Source organism: Scylla paramamosain, chromosome 45 (assembly GCF_035594125.1).
Source record: "Scylla paramamosain isolate STU-SP2022 chromosome 45, ASM3559412v1, whole genome shotgun sequence".
Taxonomy (NCBI): domain Eukaryota; kingdom Metazoa; phylum Arthropoda; class Malacostraca; order Decapoda; family Portunidae; genus Scylla; species Scylla paramamosain.
Genome location: NC_087195.1, coordinates 4146438 through 4170055, shown reverse-complemented (window position 1 = coordinate 4170055; position 23618 = coordinate 4146438). Strand labels below are relative to the sequence as shown.

The following is a 23618-nucleotide window of genomic DNA, read 5'->3' as shown; positions in this document are numbered from 1 at the left end:
TCTTCCACATCGCTCGGTACAAAGTACGGTCCCAATGTAAAGATTATCCCTGGGCATTGTTGGGTAATCTGTGACGCAGCTAGAATAGTATCTATATATTGGCATGCGATGAACCGATGCATAAAGGGAATTATATGCATGACTGTTGCCTTGTCAGAGTCTCCTTTGTGACACAGATAATTTTACCTTATCACGAAGTGTCCATGTGTCAAAATATCCCTAAGTTAGCAAGAAAATCCCTGTTTTCTCTCCCCAAACGGCCTTGCCAACAGCAACAACAGCTACCACTACTAATAGAACACTAAAATATAAGAAAATAAGGGAAGCTGTAAAAAAGCAGCGGCCCTGCACGTGACAGTCCCTGTGTGAAACATGCCTGCCTATCTCCACCTATCATTCCCATCCATAAATTATTCAACAACAACAACAACAACAACAACAACAACAACAACTACTACTACTACTACTACTACTACTACTACTAATAATAATAATAATGATAATAATAATAATAATAATAATAATAATGATAATAATAATGAGATACAGAGACTAATTAACTAAAGAGGATAGAAAGTTTATTATATTCCTCTATAATTTCCCAGCGTTTGCCTCCTTCTCTTCCATCATCTAAAAAATCATTGCAAAGTAAAAATATTAATCAACTTCACTTATCCTTATCGTGTATTGGTGTCACGGTAGACCTGCGGATATCATGGGTTATAGGAGTCAAGGATTATAGGCATGACAATGACAGGAAAGCAAAATAAGGACATGGCAGGCATAAAGTGGTCATATTAGGGATCTTGAGAACATGACAGGGGTAAGAAGATGACAGGGGAAAGGGGTTATAACTTCAGCGGCATGGCAAGAGAGAAAAAAATGACAGGGGAAAGTGAAAAGGGGTTATGATAGGGTAAGCAGATGACAGTTCGATTAGAAGAGGGCGTTGGTAGGGATGTGGGGGTATAACAGGGTAATAAGGTGACAAGGAAAGGGGAATTATAATGCAATAGGGGTTTGGTAAGGATTTGCAGCCATGTCAGGGTAGGAAGATGATAGAGGAATGAGGTTTTAACATAATTTAGCTTGATAGCAATGTGGGGGCCATGGCATGGATCCGCGGAGGAAGGTAGGGTAGGCACGTGGCAAGGTAACGGGGTAGGCTAAGGGCGTGGCTACAGAGTCAGGCCACGAGAGGGAAGGGGTCCATAGCAGGTGGTTAGTAGGTTAGTAAGCCCTTCGTTTCATCGTCTAAATTTCCCTAGCAAGCCCGTATCCCTGTGTTGTAAGGGTTCACCGGTTGGTATTCTTACAAGACGCTCCTATCTTCCCTTTTAGAATATTCGCTCGCATATGAATATCTTAAATCTTTGAATATCCTCAAAGGTTTATAACTAATAACATAAAAACGATGCCCTTGCCACTATATGTAGAAAAGTTATATGTCAACCGGTTATGACAAATAAAATAAGGATAGATTAGCTTAAACGAGGCAACACAAGCTGTCAGCTGAAAGGCACGTGAACAAAATAAGAAGAAAAAAAAACTTGCTCCCTCCTCCTCAGTGATTTTAGGCCTAATATCAACTTGTATAACACTACATACCATCTACATTTATCGCCTGTAATGTTGTATAAGGTTATGGAGGAGTATATAAGACTTAATAAAATAATCGATTAGTACGACATGTTTTCCAGGATCTGGCAACAAGGTCCCAGCTGATGTGGCCTTTTAAAACACGAGGCGCACAGTCACTCGCAGGCGAAGTACGTATACGTTCATTGCCCCAGCGCCCTAAAAATAATCCCCATAGCCGGGAAAAAAAAAGGCGTGATCACGTGCCAGGGTATAGAAAAGAGTCGGGTGGTGTCACTGGTGCTGTTGGTGACTTCTGCTTAGTATTGCTCCAAGAGGATTCCAATGGTGACAAGGGACGTTACCTACGAGACACGGCTTCGAAGGGACGGTCTTGTGGCGGTACACCAAACTTACAGGTGGCTTCACTGCACCCAAGATCTCCACGACCACCTCACTCTGCAGGGCGGCTCGAATAGCGTCTTTTGTCATAACTCTAAACCTTACAATTGACTAGACTTTTACCCGACAGAATCTTAGTCTGTCACGCAACCTAACTACTCTCCGGGAATCATAGCTTAGAACCGTTGCCTTGTTTGTTTAGTTCGTATTGTTGAGTGTTTCTAGCTATATTCCGACTTGTTTGCGCGACTGCGAGGCTGAACTCTTGCCGTCTCCTGAGTACTGAATAAGGAAACATGGCTCTCCGTAAGCTAGCTAGCGACGCCCTGGCTCGTGGGATGCTGGCCTCTGAGGCGCTTGTAGGGAAGGAATTATCAAGCATTCCTAAAGCCTGGGCGAGCACGTCAGCAGCCGTCAAGGTAAAGAACACAAAGAAGACTGAAGACCTCAAGGATGCACCCAAGCGGACTGTCTTCATTTCCCAGTCCAGTGATGTCTTCTCTAATCTTGCTCTAGAGGACTGGCTGTACAAGAACTGGTCCTTCGAGAGGCGTAATGTTCTGCTGCTGTGGCGCAACTCCCCCTGCGTGGTGATAGGAAGGCACCAGAACCCGCAGGTAGAGGCCAATCTCTCTTATTTGGAGAGTGCCGGAGTGCCACTAGCCAGGAGGGGCAGCGGTGGCGGGGCGGTGTATCACGACCATGGTAACCTGAACTGCACCTTCTTCACCACCAGGGATAGGTAAGGGTTAACGTAGCAGTGATTGTAGCATTGAATACCTCTCTCTCTCTCTCTCTCTCTCTCTCTCTCTCTCTCTCTCTCTCTCTCTCTCTCTCTCTCTCGTTTAACAACCAATATTTATCAGTTTCAATCGATTTATCTACCATATTCTTATTTATCCTATGTATTATTATTATTATTATTATTATTATTATTATTATTATTATTATTATTATTATTATTAATTGCTGTATATTACCACCACCACCACCACTACTACTACTACTACTACTACTGTTTCACATTTACTAGTCCTGGCATCTCTTTAAGGCCATGTGGAGAATACGGAATTAGAAAACAGAGTAAGAAACCACGGAGAAATCGCTGAGTAAATAATTCATCGCTAACAAAGACTTCAGCAGAGAGAGAGAGAGAGAGAGAGAGAGAGAGAGAGAGAGAGAGAGAATGGGTGGGTGGGGAGAAAACTGCTTGTCATCTTTCATCTCCTACACAATACATCCATTCCTTCACGCACGCCTCCTCCCTACTTATTGTCTTCCATGTATTGCTATTAGTATATTTTGTGTTTTCATATTTCTAAGTTAAGAAGTTTGGATTGAATTTAAATTATTACAAGGCCAGGGAAAGAGAGAGGCAGAGAGAACGAGAGCGGAAATATCTATCACAGCTTCCTACAATAATAACCATGTTTGTAAATTGAGAGAGAGAGAGAGAGAGAGAGAGAGAGAGAGAGAGAGAGAGAGAGAGAGAGAGAGAGAGAGAGAGAGAGAGAGAGAGAGAGAGTCAAAACATTAGAAATCAAAATAAACAAGATAAGAATGTTGAGAGATAAGGGAATCATGCTCTTAAAATAATGCCCTCTTCGTGTTTGTAAACTTAAAATAACTAGGTAAAACAGATCAGTAGCAGCTGTAACTAGGAGGCTGGAGAAGAAAGGAGGAAAGGAATGAATGAATGGAAGGTTGCCCGGCTGTGCTACATATAGACCATGGTTGGGAACTAAAGATAGAGACAGAAGGAATGAAACAGTGAAATCAGTAACACAAGAGCTGGCAAAGAAGTAAAGGGAAGGAGAGGTTGAAGAAAGAGGAGAGTAAGATTATAATGATTCTCTGCACTGATTTCTTTGCCTTTATCATAAAAAAAAAAAAAAAGACTGCAAAAAAAGGCTATCTGGGATATGCTGCGCAGCTCTTGTACTAATGATGAACCACTTTCCCTTGCCAGTCTTCCTGTTACCACCTGTCGTCCCTATTCATATGATCATCAATTTCACTCATCAACCACTGTTTGTGAACCGATTTCTACCAGTCTTTCCGAAATCTAAACTTATCTAGCTTCCGTTACCTTGAATTCTGCCCTGATTGTTTTGAGAACGTCACATATAATCATTATTAATTCCTTTCACACATTTAAACATTTATATTATATCCTCACGCACCATCGTTCGTGTTTGCAAACTTACAGGTAATAAAACTTAATAATCACAGCTAAAAGAGAAGAAGTGAGGACAGGAAGAGCTGAAGGGAGGGAGAGAGGGTAAAAACCTTACTATTCTAAGTTACTTCGGTCCTCATCTACGTGTCTGGAAACTCGAAAGATAAACTCAACACGAGATAGCAGAGGTGGAGGGAGAGATCGAAGGGAGAAAGTGCGAAGGCAGGATACATATTTATAACCATCCTTTACAAGCTAGGAGACTGAGCACAAATTAAACAATGACAGCAGAGAGGTAAATGAGGATGGGAGGGCCAGGAGAGAGAGTGGGAGGGTGGGAATTGTTGCTAGGGGCCTGGGCGGACTGAGGGAGCGAAGGAGGGTAGCCTGCTCACCCCCCATCATGCTGCCACGTGACCAGGGACACGTGACCGGTTAACCCGCCTTCCACACACCCCGCATAGGTCCCTAATATCCCTATTCTCGCCTCGTGGCCCTAGGAACAGGTGGTTTTAGGTGTTTTTCAGTATGGAAACTCAACAATTCGTGGAAGGCAGGTGGCATTGAAAGTTAGCCAAGTGACCACGCGTGAAGGATTATAAATATATATGTTGCTGCACGCCCTCGCCTCCTACTTTGTTTTCTCTCTTTCTCTCTCTCTCTCTCTCTCTCTCTCTCTCTCTCTCTCTCTCTCAAATGATTACCGAATCCTTAAAACATCTGCCCCTTAGATTATTGTTTGGTGTACTAGTTAATTAATAGCTTAAATATTACATAATAATATTTTTATAAGGAAGTAAATTTTTTTTTAGGTTGAAATTGTATTACGTTACGTGTGATTGTTTTGTGTATATATTCCTTCAGTTTCTTCTTAACTTTGTGCCGCACCTTCGTCCCTCGACTCTCTTCCCATCTCTCCCACGTTACCTCCCTCTCTTCCCTTCACCTTCCTCTCACTCCCTATCTACTATTCAATACATGTCCCACTCCACCCCCCCCCCCCTCTCTCTCTCTCTCTCTCTCTCTCTCTCTCTCTCTCTCTCTCTCTCTCTCTCTCTCTCTCTCTCTTACAGTACTTTTCCATCACTCCTGTCTCCCCCACTGGTCTCCCTCCTTCCGGCCCCTCACCCCCCTCATCTCCCCCGCCTCGTTCTCTCCTCCCCCGCCACCGCCCCCTCTTTCTCTCCCTCCTCCCTCGCTTAACCGGCTATGCACAAGCTGGGAAGCCGGTAGATTTATATTTTAAGGTTCCTGTTATCCCCATGTCGATGCAAATGGGCAGCAATAAGGAACTTAAAGGAGGAACAAGCCTTAAATCTTTTGGTCCTTAAGAGGTTGTTTATAAACTTGCGAGATGGAGGAGAGGAAACCGTATTGAAGTATTGAAGAAAATAGATAGTATGTAGAGGACGAGAAGGAAGATATATAGGAGGAGGAGTAGATAGAGGAAATGTAAGAGAAATGGACAGGAACACGAGGAGAGGGAATAGGAGTAATAGGTAGGAGGATGAGGGACATAAGGGAAAATGAAACAGCGCACTTTTTTTTTCTGATTATTCAAGTCTCCTGTGGGTAGAGTAAGATGCAGAATAAATAAGAACATTGTAATAGGGAAATAACATGATCGTTTATAAGAGAGATGTGTGATAGTAAAGTATGAAGTATTGTAAATATAGAGTCACAACTAGCCTGTGTGAAGAATGTTTTAGGGTATAAATAGAAGTGATCAGATGTGGTAACAAGTGTTGTTATACGTAGTTAAAACCAGACGTGTGAAGGAGTGGTAAGGTGATGAGGATATAAACGCGCAGATATGAAGGGAGGTGTTAGTTACATATAAAAGTCCAAAATTTTTATAGAAATCTGTAAAGGACAGTAAGATTACTATTACAGGTGATGAAGTGAGGGTGTTTAGGTGTGAAAGCAGCAATACACAATTCCTAAAACTTTACATATAGAGAGAATTGTGAAAGAAAATAATAATTAGAGACGATGAAATAAAAGAGTATAGGTGAGAAAACCATAAACATAAATCCCTAAACCTTTATAAAGAATTGTGAAGGAAAATAAGGTTAGAGATGATGAAATAAAGTACAAGTGAAGAAACCTCAGACATAAAACTCCTTCAAGAATTTTTGCCTAACAACTGTGGCATGTTCTTTTCTTATAAAAGGACCATTATACATATGTAAAATAGTGTTTTGAGTTTTTGGAGAACGATAGATAAAAATCATACTTCAGTTTTTATACAAAAGTGAAGACACACAGAAAACACACATTTTCGATTGATTATATACGTTTTATATAAATATTCTTCTGCATTTCATAATCTAATCATCTGTAACCTTAGATGAAAATTTTTAATCGAAAAAAAAATTGTACAGGAAAGAAATTTAATTTAAACAATATTTGCCTAACAACTGTGATATGTTCTTTTCTAATAAAAGAACCATTATACATATGTAAAATAGTGTTGTGAGTTTTTTGGAGAACGGTTCAGATAAAAATCATATTTCAATTTTTATACAAAAATTAAGACACATAGAAAACACTCTTTTTCAATATATATATATATATATATATATATATATATATATATATATATATATATATATATATATATATATATATATATATATATATATATATATATATATATATATTCTGCATTTTATAATTCAATCATCTGTAACCTTAGATGAAAATTTTCATCAGAAAAAAAAAAATTGTACAGGTTCAGACCTGTTAAAAATTTTGAAAAGCTTTAATTTAAACTTAATATGAATATGAAGGAAAATAAGTTAATGAGATGGAGGAGTCTAGGTATGAAAGCAGCCACACATTTCACACTAAATACCAAAAATCTTCAGTATTATGGAGTGCTTAGGGGAGAACAAGATGGCAGGTGAATAGGAAGTTGAGGAAAGGCTGGCTGTTAATTTGTATGTGTGTTTGTTTGCAGGTATGACCGGCACACCAACCTGGAGATGATCTGCCGGGCTCTCCACCTTGACTTCGGTATCCAAGCCCACCCCAATTCCCGGGATGATATTATTCTGGACCACGACCATAAGGTGACTCTCTCTCTCTCTCTCTCTCTCTCTCTCTCTCTCTCTCTCTCTCTCTCTCTCTCTCTCTCTCTCTCTCTCTCTCTCTGGCCCATTGATGTGTTAGTCCCTAAATAATGGTCAAAAAGTATAATTTAAACATTAGAAGCTTGAGTGTTGTGTTGTACAGTGGCGTGCGTGACTGGTGTGTAAAGTGACGGGAGAAATAGTGAATTGTAACCAAACTTTGCCTTGCTATGCATTACTTTACTTACGCCTATTTTATTGTGCCCAACATTAGCTTAACTTCACCTTGTCTAGCTTTGCCTATCTTCCCCTTCTTTATCTTACATTTTCCTATCTTTCCTTACCTTATCTCACTTTACCTCACCTTATCTGACTTTTCCTCACCTGACCTGGCCTTGTATTGCTTCCTCACCTTACCTTTACCCTTCCTTTCCTTACTGACCTCACCTGACCTTAACTGACCTTTCCTTGCCTTGTATAATCATCGTACATGAGTCAGTGTAATTAATCTTACCCCCACTTAACCTAATGTGACCAAACATAATAATCTACTTCTCTTTTAAAGGTCATGAGTCAACACCTGTCTTTAATATTGATAATAAGAATGATACTACTACTACTACTACTACTACTACTACTGATAATAATAATAATAATAGCACACATCTTAATATAGAAGAAGGGGTCACAGATAATTGAAATGTCATGAGAGATCAGTAAAATGTATATATTGGATTCAGCATAATGAGGAGAGGTTAACTAAGGTTGTGTCATACAGATATACATGATTCTCTATCAGTACTCATCATTGTTTAGTTTGTTCTAATTGTGTAGTTGTGTAGTTCATTTATATATTCCATTTACTAATTTCAGTGGTTTGTTTCCCTTGTCAATTCCAGTTGCATATCTTACTTTCATATTCCAGTCACCAGTTCCAGCTAGTCCTCTTCATCAGCTATTCCATTACACAACATATTCCAGATTATGATAACCATTAAGTATTCAGGTTCCATATTCCTGTCATTTACTATTCAGTGTATCCATTCACTCATGTTTTCACTGTCAGACAAGGTTGGGTAAGGCTTGCTGAATAAGTGATATAATGTTTGAAGAGGTTATAATATTTACCTCTTACATGGATGGTAATCAGTAAGAACACCCAGTCATGCTTTGATCACTCTTTGTTCACGTGTGTGTGTGTGTGTGTGTGTGTGTGTGTGTGTGTGTGTGTGTGTTGCTATCAAGGCTAGACTTATTGTTCATGAGACTAGACTGGAGGAGGGGGTTGGGGTGGGGGAGGGGTGTGGAGGAGGGGGGAGGGGGATGGGGTGGGGGAGGGGTGTGGAGGAGGGGGAGGGGGAAGTAGTAGAACATGGAGGAATACCAGTGAATAGATAAATGAATAAGTAGATAGAAGATGTGTTCTGATATATTCATATGATTGTAAAATTTAGTTTAGTTATTTATTCATGAATATTAAATAAAAAATGAAGGAAAAAAAGGAGTAGGATGAAGATGAGGACAATCATTAAGGTATGCAGTAAGTAAGTGTATATATAAATCAGAAGAATGTTAGTATATTAAAATTATAAATGAAGGATGCCATAACAATATAAATGATGAGAGAAAAGGAGTTACAAAAGAGAGGAATGAAGCAATAACAGTATAAAAGAGGAAGAAAGAAATGAGAGGAAGAAAGAAAACAAAATAACAAGAAAACAGTAGTGATAAATTGACTAAGAAAGCAATTATATACAAGAGGAAGAAAGCAATAATATAAAAGAGAAAGAAAGTACTGTAATAATATAAAAAGAATAAGAAAAACATACCAGCACAAAGGAAGATGAAAGAAGTAGCAATATATCTCATAAATAACCTTGCCTTGCTGTTTTGCTCTTTTGTCTGCCTCCCTGCCTGTCTGCCTACCTACCTGTCTGTTGGTGTCCTTGCATGTGTTTATTACAGGCATCAGTGGCGAAGGTATGCCAATGGGAACAAGCAACGAATGCACTGCTGTTAATGTGTCAAGGCTTGGTGCATCCTAATCTTATATATAGAACAGCACCTCACCTCATTTTCTCACCTGTATGTCAGTCAGGTTAAGTAGGAAGTGCATGTGTGTTTATAGTACTTTTTTGTTTATTTATTTATTTTTTTTAGCTCTGTATCAAGGCTTGGGTGGTGTGTGGTGCTTCTGGGTGAGTGAAGTGGGTCACCTTACCTCACCTTAATTTGTGGTTGGTGATGTGCAGTGTTGGGTGAGGTGGTGATTATTGATAGGTGTGTTGGTGGTGGTGGTGGTGGTGGTTGTTGCTGCTGTTGTCTTCCCTTACTCATTGATCCCTGCTGTTTTTGTTGTTGTTGTTGTTCCTGCTTCGTTTCTTCATTATCATTCATTCATTCATTCATTCTTCTTTCTTTCTTCTTTTTTCTTCTTCATTCATTCATTTATCCTTTGTGTTATTGCTGTTGTGCCTTTCATTTCCTTCTCCTTCTCTTTTTATTGTTACATTTCTGCTATTAATTTTGCTTCCCATTTCTGTTAAGGTTAAGGAACTAATGCACTGCTGTTAATATATGTCAAGGCTCCTCGGTGCATACAAGCCTTATATAGAACAGCACTTCACCTCAATCTCTCATCTGTATGTCAATCAGGTCAAGGAGGAAATGCATTTGTGTTTATGGTGATTATTTCTCAGGTTAAAGATTTCAGAATAATTAGAAAAAGGGTTATTATAAAGGGTTGATTATTGCCCTGAGTGTTTTAATATTAACTTAACTTTATTTTTATATGATTTGAGACTATCATGGGTTCAGTTACTATTATTAGACTTTGAAACATGGGTATTATCTTTGCCTGTTTGTATGTAATGAAACACAATCACAGTCTAACTTATGGTTATGATTCTGAGCGGTTTATTATTTGTTTTTGTATAGTTTAAGACTGCCATGGCTTCTGTTACTATTATTAAACTTTGCTTGGTATCTTCGCCAAACACAAACCTAATGTAACTTATAATTATTACTATGAATGTTTTATTATTTATTTTTTGTATTGTTTAAGACTGCCATTGTTACCTTATTACACAGTGAAAGATTATTATTATTACATATTTACATACAACTAAATTCTCAGCTAACTTACACATGAACGGCCTTTAAAATTAGAAGGTATCCCCACATATTTTTTACTGCTGCTATTATTATTATTACACACTTGATAGATTGTTATTATCTTTCTATAAATTACCTAACAACCCTGTTCTCAGTTTAAACCTTCAAATGTGTTGCCTTGAATGTTAAAGGTATTAGCACACATGTTACTTCTGCTATTATTGTTTTTACACTTTGTTATTACTATCTTTGTCTATCCCTATATAATCAAACTTGGCTCAACCAGATCAAACTTCATTCATCCGTGATCAGACAAACCTTATGTAACCTAACCTAACCACAACACAACATAATTTAACCTTACCTCATCTACCCTCACCTCCACATGTGTTATGAAAATTACAAACCTGAACACGTCTACATCTGTTGCCATGAAAATTAACATTCATTAACACATCCATTACATTCTCAGGTGTACAAGTAAGAGCCAGATAGCTATGATCACACTGATTTCCTGGTTTTTCCCTCAGGTGTCTGGGTCAGCTGCCAAACTGGGCCGCAACACAGCTTACCACCACTGCACGCTGCTGGTCAACACCGACCGACATCAGCTGAAACTGACACTTAATGGAGACAAGGTATGAATGTTGTGCTGTGGAATGGGATGGTGTAGCGCTCCCTCTATGTCTCTCTCTGAAGATCTCTATTGTAGTGAAGTAATAGTTTAATTTTTATCTTTTTTATTTATTTATTTATTTATTTATTTATTTATTTATTCATTTATTTATTTTTTTGTATAAATGGTAGTATAAATTTCATCCCTATTTATTTTTTATTTTTTATTTATTTTTTTTTTATGTTGAGTTAATTTGCATCTAATCCTCCCTTTACTGTTTCTCTCTCTCTCTCTCTCTCTCTCTCTCTCTCTCTCTCTCTCTCTCTCTCTCTCTCTCTCTCTCTCTCTCTCTCTCTCTCTCTCTCTCTCTCTGGACCTTGGACTCGGTAGATAGTGATAAGCATTGGTATCTTCTGATATGTCTGCTTTATCTGCTTTGTTTTCAATATTAATGTTTTTGACCTTGAATAGAGAATACATTCTCTCTCTCTCTCTCTCTCTCTCTCTCTCTCTCTCTCTCTCTCTCTCTCTCTCTCTCTCTCTCTCTCTCTCTCTCTCTCTCTCTCTCTCTCTCTCTCTCTCTCTCTCTCTCTCTGACATTCCTGCACCAAGGTTATTGTCATTGCCAACCTAACCTTATTTACACAAGAGCATAAGGGAAACTGCAGGACACCAGTAGGCCTACACATGGCAGTCCCTGTGTTATATGTATGCTGTCTGTGTCCACCTATCATCCTTACCCCTGAATTTGCCCTCTTTATTTTAGCTCTTTGTGTGTCTATATACCAGGCCGGCAATGCCACATCAGGTATCCTAGACACACACACACACACACACACACACACACACACACACACACACACACACACACACACACACACACACACATACACACACACACCCACCCACCATGTAGTGTAGTGGTTAGCACGCCCGGCTCACAACCAAGAAGGCCTGGGTTCAAATCCTGGGTGCAGCGAGGCAAATGGGCAAGCCTCTTAATGTGTAGCCCCTGTTCACCTAGCAGCAAGTAGGTACAGAATGTAACCCGAGGAGTTGTGACCTCAGTGTCCCAGTGTGGTGTGTGTAAGTGGTCTCAGTCTTACCCAAAGATCAGCCACTATGAGATCTGAGCTCTTTCTGTAGGGTAATGGCTTGCTGGGTAACCAGCAGATGACTGTAGGTGAAACACACACACACACACACACACACACACACACACACACAGGACTGCCCTACTACATCCAAGATTAGGTATAGCATAGCTGGCCACATACACCCATAGCAAGGCCCAATAGCATCTAATGAGATTTTTCTGAATTTGATGGTGTTTGTGTTATACTAATTGTTGGTTGGGATGTCATTGTATTCCCATCACTTTCAGGCATCTCATCACCACACTTAAAATGAATGAATGAAGGAATAGAAATGTAAGGAGTAAAATTTTCATTCCCTTTGTATCTGTAAGGGTGAAAAAAATTTTACTGAGAATTTCTATCCATCTAGAGGTTAGGGACACACTGTATATCAAAAGAAAGGGATTCAACACATAAATTCCAGCATTATTGTGTCAGTGAACTGTGTGTATAGGTGCCTGACCTTTAAGTACACTGCACTCTTATCTCTTATCTTCTGCGTTTTGCTGTGTTATCATTCTTGACAGCAAAGTTCACACTCCTCTTGCACAATCATAGTTATATATAGTGTTTTGTTTTGTTTGGGCCGGTGCTGTTCGTGTGGCTTGGCACGTAGGGTAATATTAGGGATGTGAAGGCTGTTTCTGGTGATATAAAAGGGAAGAAAAGAATAGATGGTTTAGATATGTGGATAGATTCTTTTGTCAGCTGTTTTTTTTATTTTATAAGAGGCCATGTGAGAAAATAAAAGCATAAGTATAATTTAGTTTTTTGAGAAATTAATAAAGAAAACTCAAGAAATGAAAATATAGACTTTTTGCATTTTTTTTATGTGAAAAGTGTTTTGAGGTGTTGTTTAGCCATGGTATGAAACTGAAGTGTGGCCTGGCAACAGATGCAATGGCTGGCCTGGGCGGGCAGCCATGGCAGAGAAACACTATTTCCACACACTCCACATTACTTTAAGTAGTGTAATACAGTCTGAACGTATTCATTGTCATTGTCTCGGAGGGAAGAGGTGTGATCTGACTAACAATCGGCTGATGTGCTGCTAGCCTCGCTTCCACTCCCTGCCTGGGCATGCATGGTGCCACACAGCCTATTGTTTTATTTCTCGTTTATTACATTCACACTATCATTGTGTAATGTTTATTTCTAATCGGTATTGGTCCATTGTTGTCCCTCGTCTTGTCACGGGACTCTGTAAAGCTCCAAAACTTGAAGAAATCCTGACTGAGTTATTCACAGTTTCAGATCCCCGCCTTAGATACCTGCCTGGCCTGGCCGTTGTATCTGTTGCCAGGCCACACTTGAATTTCATACCTTGGCTATGCAATGCCTCAAAATGTGTGCGTGCATAGAACTTTTTCCACTTAGAATGACCTGTACTTTCATCTATGGCAATATCTGCAGAAACTTGTATTACCCCTACTTAAAAAAAAAAGGCTAAAAAACAATCAAAACAAAGATATGTCAAGTAGTAAACATCACATTCACTCTCTCATACTTACTATAGTAACTGCCCAACTAATGAAACAGCTGAAAAAAAGATATACATGTCACACTGCACCCTGACATATCTAACTCACCCACACTTACTAAATGCTGACTGCTAACTGACAAAGTCAAAGTCTATCATATTAAAAGAAATGATAAAAAGCAATCAAAACAAAGATATATGAAGTAGTAAACATCACACAGCACCCTGACATAATATTATCTTACTCTCACCCTTACTTACCAACTGTTCACCCGATGCTATCTTGAGAGGGTCAGAGAACAAACACTTGTATTGTTGGGTACATCTTGTGTTGATAAGAATGTGTGTGTCAGTTGACCTGAATCAAGTTAATACCGGTAATGTTGACTGACGCAGCAGTTCGCCATGTGCAGGTCTTGAAGGGAGGCACGTGTAGGGGATGCTGTGATGTGGTACTTGTTGTTTGTGATGTTGTGGTGGTTATTGAAGAAGGTAGGATAGAATAGGGATCAGGATATTTCTTCATTTTATTTTTTTCATGTAAGAGGGGCACTGAACGAAGACTACACAAATAAAAAAAAATAAAATAAAGGGGGGGCCACTGTAGACTTTTTCTTCCTGGTTCACCATTTGAATAACTTGGATGCAACATTTTGGTTCTACTCCTGTAGGACTGTACAGTTATTTTCAATAAGAACTATTAGTGTTACCCACTTTATTTGCTACTCAAGGAAAGACTTTGTACCTGTGATGGATGCTGTCTTTGTATTGAATTGATATTGGCCATAGTTATTATTGAATTATACCAATAATGTTCATCACCAAAAGTTTCATCTCCCTTTAACATCTTGAAGGGAAGGTTATGTCTCTAATGGATGAGATTTTTTTTTTTATAATTATTCTTGGCAACAGCTGTTATTGAATGATCTAATACTACTAGCAATCTTCACAATAACAATTTCTTCCCATACACTCCTTGAAGGCATGAGTTGTATATCTCTGTTGCCTGTTATTCCTTGGTTTCTTTTATAACCTTTGAAATTATTATTATTGGCCGTAGTTCAGTGATTAAATACCAGCAATATTCACTATGGCTGTTTATTCCTGCCATTCACTACTTGAAGGGAAGGTTATCTAATAGAAGTGATTACATGGTTTCTGTAGATATTTGTTTTGGAGGTGTTAGTTTATTGTCATAAGGTTTCAGTGTCTTACCTTGAGTGCTGTAAAGGCTGCAGGGGAAGTTATAAGTGTTTTCAAAGGTGTATTTATGATTTTAGTGATAGTATTCTCAAAGGTTTCTGTATTTGATTTACTGAGAACATTTAGTATATTTCTACACTACTTACTAGCATACATCTCAAACATCACACCTGTCCTCCACACACCTGTCTTATCACCCACACACACTCCCAAAAACACCACACCTGTTCTGTCCACACCTTTTATACCACACACATGCTTCCTAAAACACCACACCTGTTCTCTCTTCTGTCATACCACATCTGCCCCCAAAACAAACACCAGGAAATAACTGAGCCTGTAGTGGGAGATTTGATCTGGTGTATAGGTAGGTCAAACAAAGGAAGCATAAAGGCATTGGTGTTTTATTTTATGTGGTTCTCCTTTCACCACTTTCCCCTCCCTGTCTTGTTCTGTGTATGTGACCTTGAACATCCAGTGATTGTGAGTGTATGCCGAGTCATTTCCATCTCTTGCATCACCGTGTATGTGTGTGTGTGTGTCTCTCTCTTTCTCTGACTCATTCTTTCTCTCCTTCCTTGTTTCAGAATGAGTCAGAGAGAGAGAGAGAGAGAGAGAGAGAGAGAGAGAGAGAGAGAGAGAGAGAGAGAGAGAGAGAGAGAGAGAGAGAGAGAGTTATCTTTCCTCATAATTATTCTTGTACTGACTGACTGACCTTGCTTTCTTTTTCTGACACGAGCGCTTATGATTTTGTTTCCTCCTACTTCCTCTTCCTCTTCTTAACTCCTTCATCCTGACCCTTAACCTTTCTTGTATAGGTAATTCAGTGTGTTTCCTTTACTAACCCTCCTAAAGTATTTTATTTCTTTATTTTTTTACATCTTTGTCTTTGCAATCTCTTCTTTTCTCTCTCCTTTACTAACCTTTCTTGCATAATTCAACTTCTTCTTTACTAACCCTCATAAACCAGTCTTTCTTTAACTCAAATCTTTGTACATTTTCTCCTTGTAAGCTCTTCTTTTCTCTCTTTTACTAACACTTCTGAGCTATTTTATATTTGCTATTTTTAATCTCTTCTTTTTTCTTGTACTAACCCTCCTTAACTATTTTAAATTTGCTCCTTTCAATCTCTTCTTTTCTCTCTCACTAATCCTTAACCATTTTACATTTGCACCTTTCAGTCTCTTCTTTTCTTACTTACTAACCTGGCTCAGTCTCTCTCTCTCTCTCTCTCTCTCTCTCTCTCTCTCTCTCTCTCTCTCTCTCTCTCTCTCTCTCTCTCTCTCTCTCTCTCTCTCTCCAGTCCTCCTTAAACACTCTACATTGACCCCTTTCCATCTTACTCCTTCACCATCTCTCCCTAACCACACATGCATCCTTACAGAGCATCAAGAGCAAGGCCACCGCCAGCACACCCGCCCATGTTATGAACCTGAGTGAGATGAAGCCTGGCATTACGGTGGAACAGGTGCTGACCAGTGTGGGGAGAGCATTCCTCGGCCATGACCAGCACCTCGCCAACGGGTTCACCCTCGTCAACCCCACCGATGAGTGGTTCCCTGGTGAGTGGTGGTGTTTCCAGAGGTATTAGTTTGGTTTCAAGGTTTTATTGTCTTGTTTTAAGTGGTTTTAAAGGCTGCAGTGGAAGTTCTATGGTTTTTCAAGGGTGTTTTCAGTGTCTTGTTCCTTTTAACAGGCTGTAGTGCAAGTTGTAAGGGTCTTCATTTGTGCTTTCATGATTCTAGTGGTTGTTGAACAGACTATAGAGGAAGTTATTGGGTTTTGTTTTGGTGTTTTTATGGAGTGTTAGTTTGTATTCTTAAAGGTTTCCATATTTTTTCTTTGTTTTTTGAAAAGCTCTAGTGGAAATTGGAAGAGTTTTCAAAGATACCTTCATGATTCTAGTGATAGTTTAATAAGCTCTGTTAGAAGTTGTTGAGGTTGTCAAGAGTGTTTTCATGATTCTATTGGTTATTTAACACAGACTTTATAGTTACAGGCTCTTTTTTATTTTTTTTGGTTGTTTTCAAGGATCTTCTCATGATTTTAGTGATAGTCTAACACTAGTTTAAGATATTCAGGTTGTTAAGGTCTTTTGATAGCTTAACAAGTATTCTGCAGTTTAATAAGTATTCTGAACCACCAATAGAGAGAGAGAGAGAGAGAGAGAGAGAGAGAGAGAGAGAGAGAGAGAGAGAGAGAGAGAGAGAGAGTATTGATAGATGAAAACAGCCTAGCACACTATGATATGATGGAAAGAACACTACTACCATATTCCCTGTTTGCTGTAACAAGCGACTTAAAAGGAGGAGGAGGAGAAAAACGGCAGGCACCAATGTATCTCTATTCCTACAGTGATGCAAGGCATGTCTTGGCTTGACCACCTGATTTGTATGGGGATGGCAAGGCATGACATCAATGGGAATAACAATAGAGGTGGGGTTCTCTGGGTCCTCGCTTCAGTTTTTTTTTTTTTTTTTACAATGCACAAGGAACAACCACAGTGTCTAGATAATGAGAAGTATGGTGATTTAGAGATTTGTTTGTTGTTGCCTGGCCTTGTGGTGTTAAAAGGGAGAGGGGGAGGGAGAGAGAAAGAGTAAGAATAAGCAAAGGACTAGTTAGTGGATCATTTGACAGGTTATGTAAGGAGATAAGTCAGTTTGTGAGCTCCTTAGAGGATTTGAAACTAAGGGAGGATATAAGAGAAGACAGATTAAAGGGAAGATTAAGGGAAGATATAGACAGTGAAAATAAGGGAAGGTTTAGATATAGGTAGTGGGAAAATTAATGATAAATAATGAGGAATTTTAAAGAGAACTGGAAGATTAAGGGAAATTGGACAAATCAAGGGAAGATAGTGAAAAATTAAAGATAGTGGAAAAGAAGGGAAGTGGGGAAAAAAAAGATTAAAAATTCAAGATAGTGGAGAAAGTTAAAGGATGGTAGAGAGGAAAAAAAATAAGGTAAGTTAGAGGAAAAAAATAATAAAGGAAGATACAGAGAAAGATTAAAGGAAGATTATGTAAAGCAGAGAGGATGATAGAGTGTAGCAGATTAGTTGTTGTTGTTGTGGCCTTGAGCATACAGGATGTGGGCCCCTGAATGCTGCATGAAGGTTGGCGTGTTGTGTGAAAGCAAACACATCTGCATGCGTCACAAACACCTGACTGGCATGATGCAAAACTTGGGTGTGTGTTTATTTCTGGTAAGAGGAGAACTGGTCAAGGGCAACAAAAACTTAGGAAAAAAAAAAAAAAAAAAAAGGGCCCTCTGTGATGTTGGCCTCTAAAGGAAAGGGTCAAAATGTTTGTTCTAAATTGGTAGAAATGTGTCCTGAAATCTCCATGTGTGTGTGTGTGTGTGTGTGTGTGTGTAATCTAAACCATCTCTTGTATTCTTTATTTGACGGCAAAGGTGAAAAATTTAAGAAAGCATTGGTCATTCAGATATGAATCCTCGTTTATGGAATGTAGAACCTACAATACACAACTTAAAATTGTAGGTTAAGTTTATTATTTCTTACTCCAGTGAGTGAATATTTGCTGTGCCATGCAAAGTGAATAAGTAATGTTTGTATAATTACAGCTAGACAGTTCTATTGGGGAAAATGAGGTTAAATGAATGATGAACAAGGTTAAAAAGCAATCTTGTGATTAAAGACACCTTGTAATTATATCCTCAAGTGTTATATTCTGCATCTGGGGAACCACAGCCTGGCCATATTCTGCATCTGGGGAACCACAGCCTGGCCAGTCTCCCCACAGCCAAGTTAGAGAATACTGTTATCATATCCCTTGTACATCAGGAAGGGGACCAATAGGGGCACAGCAAGGGGACTGGGAAACCTTGTCTTCTTCATTTGATACTCCTACAATGTGACAAACTGTGAGGTCGTAGCTGTCATTAATAGGAATCTCTATTGGGTTTGTAAATAGCGTTACCTTTAAAATCCATCAAGGAGGGGCAATCTTGAGCATTCAAGGCTTTTACTTGAATAGTATAACCCTCAAAACATTTTAAAATTTAGGGAAGAATGGCAGTTTTAATCAAGTGAATTAATTAGTATATATTTGTCTTCTGTTTGCAGTGCCTTGTGAAGTGAATAAGTAATTCTCTAGTACAGCTGTTCAGTTCTGTAGGGGACATGAGGTGGTGAAATGAATGATGAATGAGGAGGTTAAGTGAATGATGATGTATATTCTCAGGGACCTAGAGACAAAGCTTAGACCATCCCAGTAAAGTGTTTGTATTATTGTGGCCATCCAGTTCTATAAGAGAAAGTGAGAAGGTTAAATGAATGATGAATAACTATGATGATGATGATGATGATGTGTACTCTTCCAGATCTTGGGAAGCTAGAGACAATGCCCAGTATAATGTTTATATCATTGTAGCCATGTAAGAGAAAATGAAGAGATTAAATGAATGAATAAACAATGAATGATGATGTGTATTCTCGTAGGTCTCGGGGAACTAAAGACAATACTTTCGTCCTCCCATTAAAGTGTTCATTGTTGCAGCCATCTAATTACAAGAGAAAGTGAAGAAGTTAAACAAATGATCAATAATGAATGATGTGTCCTCTCACAGGTCTTAGGGAGTCTGAGGTAGTGTTGTAGTTGTTCCAGTAAAGTGTTTGTTTGCAGGCATCCAGTCTTAAAATGACGAATGATAAATAATGCGTCATTGCAGGTCTTGGGGAGCTAGAGGCAGTGCTGCGGTCGTCGCGGTGGCTGGAGGGACAGACGCCACGCTGCACTGTCACCCGCTGCGTGCCCATCCCTCAGGGCCTGCTGCCACACGCCTCCAACACCTCCCTGGCCGTCACTGTGCAGGTGAGGCCACACTTGTGCTCAGGCTCAGTGGACTGACTGCTGCTCTTGTCTTGCTGTCTGTCTCTGTCTTTGTCCCTGTCTCTGTCTCACTCATTGAAAATTTAAATGTGTATTAACACATTAATCTATGCATGTATTAATCTCTCTCTCTCTCTCTCTCTCTCTCTCTCTCTCTCTCTCTCTCTCTCTCTCTCTCTCACATTGAAAAGTTAATTGTTTGAACTTTTAAATTTAACTCGAGCAAAGAACTAAAATTTATGTAGGATAATTGAATAGAAAACAAAAACTCTGTATGTGAGGTTACTTGTATAAATTTCTTGAATTTATCTGTACCAGAGTTGAAATGCAGTACTGTAATAACTAACATATGAAGACACATTCCTTCATTGAAAGGATAACTATATCACTATAAATATATCTATACCAGAGATAGAATATGGTATTAGAGGAACTAGATGTACATTTATAGAAAAAGTTGTATTGGAATAACTAAACATACCTCTATAGACAAACCACCTCACACACACACACACACACACACACACACACACACACACACACACACACACACACAGAGATCAATATACATGTCTGTTAGTCTCTGTTCTATTCTTAAAGTTCTAAATATTCCAGTCTCCCAAAAATAGAGAAACCTTTTGCTTGTGAGTGGGCTTGTCATTGCCATCACGTCACATCCTGCCAGTGTGTTCCCTTGTGGCTGCTTGACATCTGGTTATTGATTGCTGAGTACCATCTTGTGGGGTGCTTATTTCCTGGCTTGCTTTGTTTCCCTTTTCTATTTTGTTGAGGATCATTTCACTATTTTTTTTTTTTTTTTTTTTTTTTTTTTTGATTTTCAGTGTTTTTTTCTGGATGACTCAATTTTTCTGTCAAGGATTCTTTTGCCATTTTCCTGTTGAGGGTCATCTTTCACTTTTTCTGTTGAGCTTCCCTGTCATTAGTTTCTTGAGTTCTGTGTTTACTTTTGTCTTGAACATTTTCTTTGTTCTTTACCAACCCTATCTTCTTTTGCTGTCCCTGTCATCCTTGTTACTGTGGGTATATTGATTTGTCTTTGGTTTATATTGATGTAGATGTCTTCAGATTCCTATTTCAGTGTTTTTCCTGATCAGAAAGTGGATATGATCTAGTCTTATTTAATCTAATTTACTCATTATTTTTATTTTATGCAATCCATTACTGAATGTATCATGCTTCTACTGTGGTGTTGGGTGGCTTCTACTTCCCTTCTACCTGTTTTTTCTGTTGTACCCTTTCACTCATATTGGCAGGAACAGATGTATTAATAATTTCCTTGCTTACTATTTTTGCTGTTGTACCCTTGCTGGTTAAGTTTCTAGCTTTTTATTTTTTATTTTTAGGTATGAGGGTCACTGGCCAAGGGGAGGGGAGGAAAAATCCCACTGAAGTGCATATGCTTAATTTCCAGGCCTACCATGGACTAGTGGAGGAAGTGAGGATGGAGGACGACAGCGGGAAGGAGGGAGTTGCCGAGCTGGTGCAGGACATCGGCGCTGGTCTGAGAGGGGCGCCCTTCACCTCAGATACCTTTAACATCATTGCTGGGCGACTGCGTTTCTCCCCTGCCCTCACCCACTTCCCCATCCCCGCCTCAGCCCGCCCCATCCCCACACCCACGCGCTCTGTCATCTGAAACGCTGTGGTGGAATCTCACTCTTAGCTTTGGTGGAGGGAATCCTGGGGGTGTTGGGATGTGCAGGGTTGAGTAATGTGGGTTTTAACTGCATCTCTTACTTATGTCATGGGATGATTTTATGGAGTTCTGGAATGCTTTTTACCTTTTCTTATGATTGTGGGCAGAATACTTACTATAAGGACTTAAAGGGAAGATTTCATTAATTTAGTTAAAGGGACTCTTCAGTTTAAGGAATTATGACTTACAGTGAAAGGGCATGAGAGTTCAAAGGGATCAAAGCTTATGTGAAGGGATGATTACTGTGGATTTAACTGTGGTGATTTATTATGGATATCTTCACTAAAGGTGCATCAGTAAGGCTGCCCACCACACCTCATTCACTCAGCCACCCTTCATTCACTGTAAGACTCCCTCACCATCATCTCCCATCTTTCATTCCATCATCTGTGAGACTAGTTTGTCTTGACTCTCAGACACCCTTTTCCTAATAGACTGAGACTTGTTTTGTATTTCAATCCTCAAATTCCCTTTTTCTAATATGCATACCAAGACTTTAAACACCCTAGACTCAAAATATACTAACCTTACTGAATTTCACAATCCAAGAACCTTTCTACCAAGTATTACTTACATGTTAGGTTATTGCAACAACTTCTAGTGTTTATTTGAACCTTTCTACCAAGTAATCCTTAAATGTTAGGTTATTGCAACAGCTTCTAGTTATTTCAACAGCTTCTAGTGTTTGTGTTCAGAGTTCACATTAAAATAGCAGTCCTTGTCTGCCATCCTCCTTGCTTCCCAGTCCTCTCATTCCCCTCACATCCTTACCCCTCTGGTGCTTTCACTTTGTTCCTAAGACACACCAGGCCTCACCCATACTTTAGTAGTTGATCTCTGCTGCTTCACTTGCTAAAGCTCCAGGATGTCAAACAGTGCATTGCTTTCTGTGAAACGATCTACCAGTCTTCACTCAATAGTGTGACACTTTCTAGGATACTAAGGTGTCTGTTACATTACCTACAGATGCCATCATTGTTCTCAAGTTTACATATCTTTACCTCCTGACACCATCTGTTCTAAAAGATAAATTTGAAATTGCAGCAGTAGATAGGAATTTTCAGGTCATGACACCAACTATTTCTATTCTTTCTGCTTGATTGCCTTCCTTCAGTAGTTGCACCTGTATATCATGACTAAACTTCCCATTACACTTGTCCACACATTACTGGTGAGCCTTGTACTGTATAAAAATGTGCACTGTACTTGCTGGCATGCAAGTCAATTATAAACACAAATGGGGGGAAAAGTTGATCCTTCGTTCAAGCATGATAAATATTCTCATAAAATAATAGTGTGTTTTATCTGCCAGCAAGTATGACATGTCTGAGCCTTTCAGACACTGCAAGGACATTGTTAAAATTTTGAGGTAGTTAATTTATGGGGCAACAAGTCAGCACAAGTGACCAGTTCCTGTACAGTAGCACTGGTGTCATCCCTCACTAGTGACAGCCTAGAATAGCATGGTGGTGCACAGTGGTGGCCCTGCTACTAGGTATGTTGTCTGATGTAACAAGTACAGGCACTGACTGATCCACATTAATTTCCATTGCCCTCAGAAGCTACACAATGACCCTATCAGCCAAGTTGGGGTGTGGAGAAAAGTTGTGGATCTGTCAGTGGCTAGAGAATAAAATGTTTGTTTTAACTGTTGAAAATTGAGCATTATCAGTGTTCTGTGATGAACATTGGCTCTTGTGGTGCACCAAATTTCATAGCAGTTTGAAAATGCGCAGCATTGTTAGCACAAAGGTGGTGTTGCCTCACTGTTGGTGTCATTGTTGCCAACCTGGTGATGCACAACTAGTTTTAATGTTTCAGTGAAACTTGCTGCACCACACTACACTTTTACTCTTTTTAGGGGAAAAATTAAAGTTGAGCTTTCTGCCTATGGTTAAAGTTATATAATTGACATGTATTTTACTAAGATAACAAATAAAAAAAATATGCCATTACATTGAAGAAGTTTCCCTGCACCAAACTGTGACAAAAGCCAATCAAGGCTCCATCCACTTCTAGCCACATCCACCACACCCACTACTTCCAGGCATCACATCATCCCACTACTTGCCAACATCCTTCCACCATCCTCATTCCACTATTCCCAGCCACCCCCATCCACACTACTGTACCACTCACTACCACCTACTACTACCAGGCACCACCACCACCACAATGCCACCATGCCCAAACCCTCTCTCAGCTTACCTGTGTTCCTCTGTTCACCTGACTGCACTCACCACTCGCTGGGCCTGATGGCAAC

General features: G+C 39.3%; 1 protein-coding gene across 1 annotated transcript; it reads left to right on the top strand.

The window, feature by feature from the left end:
- The first annotated feature begins 1722 nt into the window (after window positions 1-1722).
- LOC135094500 (lipoyl amidotransferase LIPT1, mitochondrial-like) lies at window positions 1723-23312 on the top strand. Its single transcript, XM_063994649.1, has 6 exons — window positions 1723-2722; window positions 7122-7233; window positions 10878-10985; window positions 16167-16344; window positions 19478-19620; window positions 21071-23312. The coding sequence occupies exons 1-6, from the start codon at window positions 2277-2279 to the stop codon at window positions 21293-21295; spliced, it is 1212 nt and encodes a 403-aa protein (XP_063850719.1). The 5' UTR covers window positions 1723-2276; the 3' UTR covers window positions 21296-23312.
- The last annotated feature ends 306 nt before the right edge of the window (window positions 23313-23618 follow it).